This window comes from Pinus tabuliformis, chromosome Q (assembly GCF_031772625.1).
Source record: "Pinus tabuliformis cultivar Carrire ecotype Pingquan chromosome Q, CPIR1, whole genome shotgun sequence".
In the NCBI taxonomy this organism is placed as follows: Eukaryota; Viridiplantae; Streptophyta; class Pinopsida; order Pinales; family Pinaceae; genus Pinus; species Pinus tabuliformis.
The window spans coordinates 261,255,984-261,269,166 of NC_142296.1; the positions used below are offsets into that span (position 1 = coordinate 261,255,984).

The 13,183-nt window shown below is 40.5% G+C and overlaps 1 protein-coding gene across 6 annotated transcripts in view; it reads left to right on the top strand.

Annotated features, from left to right (window-relative positions):
• PIP5K9 (phosphatidyl inositol monophosphate 5 kinase) overlaps positions 1 to 13,183 on the top strand; it is a 437,711-nt gene that overhangs the window by 129,965 nt on the left and 294,563 nt on the right. For all 6 annotated transcript variants that reach the window (XM_089384294.1, XM_089384292.1, XM_089384293.1 and 3 more), the window contains one exon: positions 1,347 to 1,512. In XM_089384294.1, the coding sequence (XP_089240420.1) occupies positions 1,347 to 1,512 (166 nt within the window). The remainder of the gene's footprint in view (positions 1 to 1,346; positions 1,513 to 13,183) is intronic.

Below are 13,183 nucleotides of genomic sequence, written 5' to 3' on the forward strand. Positions count from 1 at the left end.
ACTAGGCTGCAATGTTCATTGTTATTACCGGGGTTTCATGTTAACTATTTATTTAGATTTAGCATTCTTGATCATGTAAAACCATGGTTTATATATTGTTCTTTAAATGAACAAAAGCTGGCCTATTTAGTCCTACTTACCCTACAAAAGTGGTGCACTGAATTATGACCATGCAGAGATCATAAGGCTCCCTTTCTAGTCAACAATTGCCTATGTCAATCTATGTCAATTTGAAGATTTTTTTTTTTTTAGAATTGGTATTTATCATTCGCTTTTATACATGTCAATCACTCTCCAGTCTGAAGGAAATTTACTGGTGTTTCAAGTTAACTATTTTTTTAGATTGAGCATTCTTGATCATGTAAGTCCATTTTGTTTATATTTTCCATTAAATGAAGCAAAACATGGCCTATTTAGTCCCTACTTACCCTACAAAAGTGGTGCACTCAGCACTCAATTATGACCATGCAGAGATCATAATTCTCTCTTTCTAGTTAGCAATTGCCTATGTCAATCTATGTCAATTTCAAGTCTTTTTAAAAAAAAATGGTAATTACCATTTGCTTTTATACATATCAATCACTGTCCAGTCCCAAGAAGTCATTAAGGTTGAGGTGGCAGTTGTCAATAATTGAAACATGGAAATATTTTTACTCCAAGATGAGAGCATTTCTTCATCATTGGAGTAACATTCCTTTCACTAGAACTTTGGCATGTCATTTTGTTCAACAGACACTTGAATTGAAATAAAATGTCATCAGGACGAAAATTTCCTGGGGTACTGGGGATTAAACACTTACAGCATTGCAGCCGGCCAGGAATTATGTCAAGTCTACATGACAGTAAGATTGCACCAACAATTCATGTAGGAATATACACTACAATACTCCTGTTACAACTACCTCTGCAATTAATTTAATGGTACTTCATTGATTATGTTATGCTCTAGAAATATTTGACGTCAGGGATTATGTGAATATTAATTAAATTTAGCATATTTTCTAGTACTCTGAAAGTAAAAGTTGACTTTATGTGGGTTATGCCCTCTGAAACTGATCAGATGGAAAATGTTGAAGTTTACTGTAATCTATTTAAACTGGCTAGAAGCAACTCTGTATTTAATTCATTGTTTCTCCAGGATTCTCATTGTTCAACTTGGGAGATGATTTGTTCTTTCTTGAAACATATCTTGCTTTTTATTCATCACTGGGTATGATTCTCATAATAAACTTTCTCTGTACAAGAGATTGATGGAGGGGAGGGAGAACTTCTGGCATGAGTAACATTTTTGTATTACTTTTCCACAGCTAATGAGAAATATTTGAATGTGGGATAAATCCTTTCAGGAATTTGCGAGAAATGTTCAAGATTGATGCTGCTGATTATATGATGTCCATCTGTGGGAGTGCTGCATTAAGGGAGCTCTCTTCACCGGGAAAGAGTGGAAGCGTGTTCTACCTTTCTCAGGATGATAGGTTCATGATTAAGACTTTACGAAAATCCGAAGTCCAGGTTTTATTAAATTCTCATCTGTTCTGTTTATTGTCGTGGACAGTTTTTCTGTGTATTGATTGATTTTTGATTTTACCTACAATAAATCCTGCAGTGAAATAAGATCCATGCCTTGTTACTTTCGAAGGTTTTCGTTATTGTAGTTCTTGCCTAAACTACCATAGGAATTCATGGAAAGTTTCATCAAAGATATGGTCATTGGGTTTCTTTTGTTCTACAATGCAAGAATAAGAAGCACAGTAAAATTATTTTATATGTATGATCTTTTGTATATACTTTGCTTTCCTGAATATGAAGTGAGCTTTTCATCCTATTGTTCCATATTGATTTATCTTTCTTAATCTGCAAATTGTTACTTTGTGAATATTGTAGATCCACTGCATAATGAGTTCTAGCATGTCCAAACGATGAATATGGTTTGTTTCCTAGAGATCTATTCTTGTAACGTGGACACAAAGGGGCTGTTGCTATGTAGCAGTATGTAAAACCGACAACAATTGATAAATGTTTTCGCTATCTTTTGGTGTAGGGAAAGGCATTAAATATATATCAGTATTTGACATAGGGTGCAGCAAATAGAATACAGGTAATGTTTGTTGAAGAATCTAGGGCAAATAGGATTAGTAAGATTCTTCTAGACTTGATAACAATTTGTGAAGTGCTGTTACAATTTACCTTAGCTTGATCTTCTTCTTATTATTAGAGAGTGTGTTTAACTTTATTTCATCAAATTGCTACCAAAAATAAAGAGATAAGAACACAAGATGTTGGCATTCTGCCAGGGCCAAAACCTCTCCCTCTTGGAGAGGAAAACCTGCACGATAATTTATAAAAATAATAATTCTTTTTCTTGACAAGTACAAAGATCAAAATTACATTGACAAATACCGAACCTAGTTACCCTTTTCTTCAACAATGTTGAAATAGAAGTAGAGTATTGAGTTCCTATTTAGGTATGGAGTTGTACAAAACAACTCTTTCAGTAGATAACTAATGCTAGGATTATGCCACACTTCTCCAAGCACTTGATACATTGACTATTGGCCTGATATCCATTTGAAATGCAACCTAATAGTGAGCTAAGGTTATGTAAAATTTTCTGTTTTCCCACCCTGGTTTTCAGTTTCTCCTTATTTCTCCCATGTAGTTAAATGCCCATTCCCATAACCATACATTTAATAGACTGAAAAAAATAAATATTGCTGAAAACACAAATTCTGGAAATTTTTCAGAATGCTGGAAATTGCAGAATTAAAAATCAGCAATCAAAAACAGCCATTAAAACACATTAAAACACTGATATTTTTGGTCAACTTGACCCTGGAAAAACCCCCTACAACTCTTGGGGAAAACCAGTTTGAGAGCTCTTCTTTATTTCTGGAAAATGCCTTTTTACAGAGAGAATTTTTCAGCAAAAATCAGCAAAACAGAAATTTTTCCAGCAAGCAAACTTATCTGTTTTTCAGCTAACAGACAATCTGGAAAATGGCTGAACGTGCTGTACGGACCGTACGGACTGTATGGACCGTACGGACAGTCCTCGAAAAACGTGCAGAAAATCGCCTCCTCGATATTCGTGCTGAAAATCAATTTTTCCACTGTTTTGCTCACAAAAACTGCCTTTTTCTGCTTGTTCTTTGAGCTGTACGGATTTGCTGAAGTGCTGCCTTGGTATGTGTGCCAAACTGCTGCCTCTTTCTCCTCCTTGTCCAGAAATCTCCTTTGCTCTCTTGCTCTCCTTCTCCCAATCTGCTCATGAAAGAATGAATGATATTTTCCTCCTTGTCCTCCCTTAACCCAACCCTAAATGACTTTTGGGTGATCCCTAAATCCAATGGCTGAAATAGATTTAGATCAATGGCTGAGATTAAACGCTCATTTAAATCTCACTTTCTATTTTTTAATTCACCCTACTTTAATAAAGACCCACTTAGTCATTTATTTCCAAAGTCACTTTTCCTTTCTAATTTTTCATTGACTTTATAAAAGTCACTTTAAAATTAGACTTAGTAACTTTATCACTTAAAGTCACTTTCAAATTAGATTTAACTTTATAAAAAATTATAAAGTTACTTTAGGAGAAAAATTAAATTCTTTTGGACACTTTTCCCTAGGCCAAAGATCAAAGCCTTAGGGAACCACCTGTCCTCCGGTACCAAATTTCAACACTCCCTCTTACCGAGGAAGGTGTTTCTCACCACACCCATCTTGTCTCTGAAGTAGACATGCTTGCCCCGTGGTAAGGCTTTGGTAAGAATATCTGCAACCTGCTCATCAGTGGAAATATACTCAAGCTTCACAGCTCCCTTCTGAACATAGTCTCTGATGAAATGATATCTGATCCCGATATGCTTTGACCTGTCATGAAATACTGGATTCTCCGTGAGTTTAATGCAACTCTGATTATCACAATAAATCACTGAAGGTCTCAACGGCTGACCAAATAAGCCAAACAACATCTTGCGAAGCCAGATGGCCTCACAACTAGCTAGACTGGCTGCCATATACTCTGCTTCCGCTGAACTCAGTGCTACTGACTGCTGCTTCCGGTTGAACCATGACACTACTGTTGAACCCAACCCAAAACAACACCCTGAAGTGCTCTTCCTATCAAAAGCACAACCTGCCCAATCAGAATCAGTGTATCCTGCCAATCTCACTCCATCTCCCTGCCTGTAGTCCAGACCATAATCCACTGTCCCTTGCAAGTACCGCAAAATGTGTTTTGCAGCCACCCAGTGAACCTTCCTAGGCTCACACATAAACTGACTCATCGTGTTGACTGCAAAACAGATGTCTGGTCTAGTGTTGACCAAATACATCAAGGAACCAATCAGCTGCCTATACAATGTGGGATCGACCAACTCGGAATCCGAAGCATGAAGCTTCTTCCAGTTGGTGATCATCGGTGTTGACATGGGTCTACAATCCTCCATGTGGAATCTGCTAAGGATGTCCACAATATACTTCCCCTGCCGCAGGAAGAAATGCCCCTCCTCCTGCCACACCTCCAAACCCAAAAAGTAATGCATCAAGCCGATGTCCTTCATCTCAAACTCCGCCGCAAGATCTCTCTTGCAGTGCTCTATGAGTCTCTCTGCACCTGTAATGATCAAGTCATCCACATACAACACCAGAATGAGAGGCTCCTCACCAATCACAATGAAGTAAAGGTTCGGATCTGCCTCACTCTTTGTGAAACCCATCCCCTGCAAGTATGCATCTATCCTGGAGTACCAAGCTCTGGGAGCTTGCTTCAGGCCATAAAGGGCCTTCTTCAATCTGCACACATGGGACTCCTTCCCATGCACCTCAAAGCCCTGTGGCTGCTCAATGTACACCTCCTCCTGTATGAAGCCATTGAGAAATGCGGTCTTCACATCCATCTGGTGGATCTTCCAACCCATCTCTGCTGCTATCGATATAATGGAGCGGATCGAAGTATATAGAGCCACGGGAGCGAAGGTATCCTCATAATCAACTCCCTCTACCTGGGAGAACCCTCTAGCCACAAACCTCGCTCTGAATTTCTCAATGCTGCCATCTGCAGCATGCTTTACCTTGTAAAGCCATCTGGAAGTAACCACGAATTTGCCCTCAGGCCTCGGCACCACCTCCCAAACATCATTCTTCATGATAGAAGAATATTCCTCCTGCATGGCCTCTCTCCAGACCTGCTGGCTAGCTGCCTCCTCATTGCTAGAAGGCTCAGAGTCAAGGATGCTGGTAACCATTGCCATATAGCTACAAAACCTCTCAGGTGGTCTACTCTCTCTGATCGGCCTCTTCGGCTGAGCAACAGATTTGGCATCTCTCAAGGTGTCCTGAAGCCACTTGGGCTTCCTCTTCCCTGAGCATGCTTCTCCCATAGGAGAATGAAACTCCTCCTCCTCATCACCATCAGTAGCCTGAACTCCTGATTGTCTGTCTGCTGTCCTCCTGCCTGCACCTGAACCTGTAGAAGCTGAGGTACCGTGTGAACTGTCCATCAGTGGACTCCCTAGTGAACTGCTCGGAGCACCACCCCTCTGGCTCGGCGAGCCACTGCTCACTGATGGACCTGACATCCTCATAGATGTACCTCCGGATCCTCCTGATCCCTGCCCACTGGATCCCTGCGACTGACTCAACTGCTGCTGAGGGTCTGGCTGATCCAGATACTCTAACTCCCGTGACCTCCTAAAGGCCTTGTCCTCCTCGAACTTCACATCCCGTCTGACAACAACTCTCCTCTGTGCAGGAATGTAAATCCGAAAGGCCTTTGAGGTCTCACTGTAGCCCACAAAGATACCCTTCTCTGCGGTGGGCTCTAGTTTGGTCCTCTTCTCCTTGGGTATATAGGAATATGTAATGCATCCAAAGATATGAAGATGACCAAGATCAGGCTTCTTCCCAGAGAAAGCCTCCTTCGGAGTCATGTGCCCCAAGGCACGATGCAGACTCCTGTTCTGCAAGTAAACAGCTGTGTTGCAGGCCTCTGCCCACAAGAACAATGGCAACCCCTGATCATGTAACATGGCTTTGGCAGCCCCTATGATGGATTTGTTCTTCCTCTCCGCAACCCCGTTCTGCTGGGGGTTGTAAGGAACAGTGAACTCCCTCCTAATGCCTGCCTCCGCACAATAGTCAACAAACTCTCCAAGGGTGTACTCTCCTCCATTGTCCGACCAGTGTTTTTAAAACCGGAACCGGTGACCGGACCGGTCCACTTAATGAACCGGTTTACCGACCGGAACCGGTCTAACCGGGACTGGTTTGGTCTAAACGAACCGGTTTTTAAAAAATACATTAAATAATTAATTTTTAATGAAACAAAACTATTTTTAAGATGTAAAACCATGATTCCAAGCCAATAAAGACAAAATATGCAAAGTTTGCTGATTTATATACCATGCAAAGGTGAATATATCAAAATGGCACCGAGTGCAATACATATCATCGACAAAATAGCAAAATACATAAGAAATGAGGCTCTAAATGGCCTATAAAGTCCAAAAACAATGCTGCAAGCTATGAGGCCATTGGCCTACTACAAGTCTATAGTGTACCTCCATAAACTACTTTTTTTTAACTACGAGCAACTGTTTATGGTCAAAGAAAAGATTGAGAAGAAGGTATGGTGATGTTACTTTGACCCCCTGAAAGATTGCTTCTATGCAATGAAAAATAGAATGGAAGTTGTTTTTGAAATCTGTTGAAAACTTGAAACCTTTTTTTAAATCTGAGTATGCAAGGTGAGGGGTATATTCATGAGCTGTAGCGATCTTTTTTAATTGGGATTCATCTTCTTATATTGGACCATGTACATTTGGATTCCTCATAACTGCAGTTATGTTGAGTGTGATATGTTCTGAGAAGTGGGCACCTTTCTCAAGGAGCTAGTAGTTATTTTAGCAAGAAGAAGAGATGGTTTTACTCTTTGTTTTCCCATAGTAGAATACTAGAAACCACCTGCAAGCATTTCCATATGTTGGAATGATAAAACCTGTTCATACTCGACATGAACCTATGATACTCGGATCAAATAGATCAAACTCGGGACAAATCTTTCAAACTAAATCATGAATGGTCAAAAGTGGTTCACGACAGTCCCACAAGGTCAAATTTGGCCACACTCTCCCGCGTTTTCCAATTCTTTTAATGTCATGTAACATGGCGCGTATGCTTTGAGTTTGAAGTCCATAAAGGCACAAGTCAAAAATATAACTAATATAGTAAAATACTAAAGGCCATTTCAGAAATATAACTAATATACTGAAAATTAAAGACTACTTCAAAACCATAACTAATTTAGTAAAAACTCATAGCAGACAGAGTCCTCTTCTGAAATATCAGCAGAAAGAGAATATTTGAGGAAAGAAATGTGCTATAATTGTGAACTCTGTACTATATGGAAATATCAGCAGAAAGAAAAATGGTTAAAGGATAAAAACTGTATTATGTAATTGCACTTCAGTTTGTCTATTGCGTGCCAGCTCAGTTGAGGACACCATGATCCCCTTCAAGAAGAATATTGGACTTCTGCCATGGCGCTGAGAGTATAAAAAACAATGATTCTAAATACAATCATTTCAAAGATAGACAACTCCAAACCTCTTACATGCAATCCACAAAGCCACTTCAACATCAATCCAATACAGTCCTGAAAACAGTCCAAACTTCTAATCCCAAAAAACTGGAAAGCAGGCCACTGCTGGACAGAGCATCCAAACAGTTAATAAGACAATCTCCATCCATCAGAAGATGTCCATAGATCAGAAAACATATAACTGTGGGGCTTTGATGACTAATTCAGACTTATCTATCAATTTTTGAAGCATACTCAATTTGGAGACATAAGAAACAATGCTGTCCATAAACCGGCCGGTTTAGGGCGGAACCGGCCGGTTTGCTACAAACCGGCCGGTTCCGCCCTAAACCGGCCGGTTTTGACCGGTTAGGGCCTGTTTTTGGGCACATAAGGTAATAAACCGGGTTTGTTAGGCCGGTTCGGACCGGCCAGGCCTCCAACCGGCCGGTTAGACCGGTTACCGGTTTTTGTGGCCGGTTTTTAAAACTATGTGTCCGACCTCAGGGACTTGATCTTTCGACCTGTCTGAGTCTCCACAAGAGCTCTGAACTCCTGAAACCGCTTGAAGACCTCACTCTTGGTCTTCAAGAAATAAATCCAGGTCCTCCTGGAGTGATCATCAATGAATAAGACATAGTACTCATATCCACTCAAGGAAACATGAGACATCCGACTGCTCACTTCGGAATGAATCAAATCAAGTATCCTCGTCGCTCTGCTGTCACTGCTGGGAAAAGGGGATTTGACAAACTTGCCCATTGCACAACCTCTGCAAGTATCAAAGTGATCAGTACTGAAATCTGGCACACCTGTGGTGATCTCCCGCAATGTCCTCAAGGCTCCATGATACATGTGTCCCATCCTGCGGTGCCAAATCTCACACAGCTCAGAACTGCTAGCTCTGCTGTCGGTACTACTGCTCAATGCCAAAAGGGGCTGGAATGCAAACTTTACACCTTTGCATGGCGTACACCTATCACTCTAGCTGAATCAGCTGGAGTGCCCCTGGGATACATCAACACCTGTCCTCCCCTGAACAGTACCTCATATCCTCTGTCCTCCAAAGCTGAGACGGATATGAGGTTCTTCCTCATCCCTGGCACATAAAGAACATCTGACACTTTCAAGGGAGGTTTGGACTCCCTTTGAAATGTCAGTGTACCCACCCCGACTGCTCTAACAACTCTGTCATCACCGAGTACTACCTCAATATCAGTGCCACTCTCTGAAAGCTCTGAGAAGTACTCCCGGACTCTTGTCATGTGACGTGAAGCCCCACTGTCCACATACCAGATACCTGTAGATGCTCCGCTAATCGAGGGAAAAGCATGCTCCCTCTGAACCTGTGTGGCAGGTGATCCTGCACTAGAGGACTCACATGTAGTGAACGCAAACTCTTGGTCAAAACGACCTGCAAAGTCCTCAATCTCAGTTGAAGCTGCCACATCCTGGTTCTTCCCCTTCTTCTTCTTCTTCTCCGGACACACAACTGCATAGTGTCCCATCTTCTGACAATTCCAACACTTCACTTTGGAATAGTCCTTCTGTGAGTTACCCTGTTTACCTTTACCTTTGCCTTTGCCTCCACCACCGCTTGTGGAAGCCTGCTTATTTCCTTTGCCTTTCTTGCCTCCTGCCACCAGTGCTACGTCCTCATCCTGCTCAACTGGCTTGGCTGCCCCAAGCTGTTCTTTCCTGATCTCTGTCTGAATACAATCATCCCAAAATCTCTCCCATGTGGGAAGGGTCTCACGTGCACAAACCCCATCAGCAAAGTTCAACCATGAATGGGGGAGGCCATTCACTGCAATACGCACCAACTCAGTGGATGGAATGGCCTCTCCAATCGCTGCCAACTCATCTCTCACATTGGTAATCTTTGTGAGATATCCAGCTGCACTATCATTCCCCATCTTAATGTTCTTCAGCTTCTCCTTCAGGACCATCTTCCGGTTCTCATTGGTATTCTGGTAGAGATTGGACAATGCTGTCCACATCTCATGGGCATTGCTCTTTCCTCTCACATGAGGAATGCAATGGTCTTTGATTCCGTCTAGAATCAGCCTCTTACCCTTGTTGTTCTTTCTATTATAAGCTGCCAACTGAGTAGCATCAGTAGGCACAACAACAGGGTGCTGTGCTGTATGCACCATGATATCCCAGACTTCTGCCTCCTCAAAGATACTCTGCATTCTCTCCTTCCAAACGCTGTAATTTGTATGCCCATCCAACCTATCCTCCACCCTCAATCCCAATGACATCTTGCTGTCCTAAAACTGAAAAATAGCACTGCTGTGGTAAAGATAAAACTGCTGTTTATGAAAAATCAGCTTGCTGGAATTTTCTGAGTGAAAAAATCAGCAGCTGTATTTTTTTCTTTTGCTGTCCCAAACTGCCCTTCAGCACTCAAGCTCTGATACCATGTAAAATTTTCTGTTTTCCTACCCCGGTTTTCAGTTTCTCCTTATTTCTCCCATGTAGTTAAATGCCCATTCCCATAACCATACATTTAACAGACTGAAAAACATAAATATTGCTGAAAACACAAATTCTGGAAATTTTTCAGAATGCTGGAAATTGCAGAATTAAAAATCAGCAATCAAAAACAACCATTAAAACACATTAAAACACTGATATTTTTGGTCAACTTGACCCTGGAAAAACCCCCTACAACTCTTGGGGAAAACCAGTTTGAGAGCTCTTCTTTATTTTTGGAAAATGCCTTTTTACAGAGAGAAATTTTTTCAGCAAAAATCAGCAAAACAGAAATTTTTCCAGCAAGCAAACTTATCTGTTTTTCAGCTAACAGACAATCTGGAAAATGGTTGAACGTGCTGTACGGACTGTACGGATGTATGGACTATACGGATGTACGGATGTACGGACCGTACGGACTATACGGACGACCGTACGAACTTGTACGGACAGTCCTCGAAAATCGTGCAGAAAATCGCCTCCTCGATATTTGTGCTGAAAATCAATTTTTCCACTGTTTTGCTCACAAAAACTGCCTTTTTCTGCTTGTTCTTTGAGCTGTATGGATTTGCTGAAGTGCTGCCTTGGTATGTGTGCCAAACTGCTGCCTCTTTCTCCTCCTTGTCCAGAAATCTTCTTTGCTCTCTTGCTCTCCTTCTCCCAATCTGCTCATGAAAGAATGAATGATCTTTTCCTCCTTTTCCTCCCTTAACCCAACCCTAAATGACTTTTGGGTGATCCCTAAATCCAATGGCTGAAATAGATTTAGATCAATGGCTGAGATTAAATGCTCATTTAAATCTCACTTTCTATTTTTTAATTCACCCTACTTTAATAAAGACCCACTTAGTCATTTATTTCCAAAGTCACTTTTCCTTTCTAATTTTTCATTGACTTTATAAAAGTCACTTTAAAATTAGACTTAGTAACTTTATCACTTAAAGTCACTTTCAAATTAGATTTAACTTTATAAAAAATTATAAAGTTACTTTAGGAGAAAAATTAAATTCTTTTGGACACTTTTCCCTAGGCCAAAGATCAAAGCCTTAGGGAACCACCTGTCCTCCGGTACCAAATTTCAACAGGTTAGTTTTGAGAATCAGAATATGGTATTTTGAGTGAGGGAATTATATTATCATGTACGAAAGATATTATTGACTGCAATTGATTTGTAAACTGCCGTGGATATTCCACTAGACAGTTCGTCACAACAGATCTGTTATGCTTAAAATCTGAAACCTACACTATGAGGGTTAATTTCTCCTTAGATTTCTGGATTCATTATTTACTCTGTTATGCCTATGCATGCAATATGTAAAATGCAGAAAATAGAGAATAGACAAGAATACAATTAGTGACAACCGTAAGAACAAAAGATATACCTTGAGAAACCCTTTCGGGAGAAAACTCAACTAGAAGGTGAGTTTTCTTTGCTCCTGTTATTTGAATGAAAAATGGATGCAAGTACAAAGAAGGGAGGCTTGTGGCTCATGGGCTGCTACAGTGCACAAATAATCTCTGTTTTCTCTCTCCCTATCCACTCTCGACCACTTGCTCCTCTATGGAACAAAATGCACTCCAAAGAATAGAACCCATGTTCCTTTTCTGACTCCGACTTGGTATTGACTCGGCTTAGTGAGTTCATTGACTCGGTCTTTGTAAAAAATACATTACATATTTATTTATTTATGAAAAGACATAATTTTAAAGATTGTCATTCATGTTTCCAAACTCAAAGCATTAGAATATAGAGAGAAGACAACATATGATCAAAGTTTGCTCATGAATATATCTATTATATCAAAATGGTAGCTAGTGCACTGTCCAATACATGTAATATATAGAGATAAGAAGAAAACACATAAACAAGGAGGTTCTAAATGGCCTCTACAACAAAACATCACTAGTCACTAGTCACTACTGCTAGAGAAGCCAACATCATCAGGCTCAGACTTTTTAATCAGAGTGAGATGGGGAAACCCATGTCTCCTCCTCCTCATCAAGATCTCCAATTGCAACTGTAGAAGTAGTAGCATTAGCATGCTGAGATAGATGAGCTATGCGCTTGCGTCGTGGCTAAGTAGAGGAAGTGCCTGCTACTGGAGGACTTGGGGCTAGTCTTGGTACTAGTGGATATGCATTTAACTGAACATTGTATTCAAGTAATGCCTGCATCTCCAAATCCAAATCAAGACCAATGTCCTCATCAAGGTGAAACTCTGCTGGTTGTCCCTTCACTACCCAATCTGATGTTGGATCAATATCTTCCAACACAATGGGATTTGTATTAGGTCTTTTGTTCAACAATTTGTTGCTTTTTAGCCAAAGGTTGTATTGGACATAGACTAGATCACTTAACCGTTTTTGTTCCAAACGATTTCTCTTCTTAGTGTGAATCCTCTCAAAGATAGACCAATTGCGCTCACACCCAGAAGCATTTCAAGTTTGACTCAAAATAAGGATTGCAAACTTTTGCAATTGAGGACAATGGCTACCAAATGCCTCCGACCATTGTGCTGCAAAAAACATATTTGTGTAATGAGTTAGCTCAACAAATTATATCCGACTTTCAAATTATAAAGTTATAAACAATTTAACAAAATAAGAATTTGAAAATTGAACTTGTTTATCTGGCTCATCTGTTTCCCTTGCAATCCTTGTTGGGTTCTTGCAAAAGCTACTTGTGGCTCTATTGAAGCAATTGATCTGTCGGTGTATCTCTAGTTGGTCACTCTCCTTAGGAACCATGCGCTCAAGGCACTCAATCAATCCATCTCTAACCTCCCTAGTCAAAGCTTTTGCCTCATAGCTTTATAATGATACCTTGGATTCAGAAAAAAACTCAACTACATGTATAGGGCGATGGAGTTGATTGTTCCATCTTTGATCAATGATTTCCCAAATGGGCCCATACTTAGCCACTCTATCTTTGTATGTTGCCTTTATTTGCTCCTTTGCTTGATCCATAGCTTCATAAATGAAGCTCATAACCAATCTTTTCCTATCCACCAACTGCAACACCTTAACTAGTGGCTCAACAACCTTCACAATCTCTGCTGCCTTTTTCAAAAATATTTCTTCATTAACTTTTTTTCTCACAACTTTGACATCCTGTTTGCGAGCCCA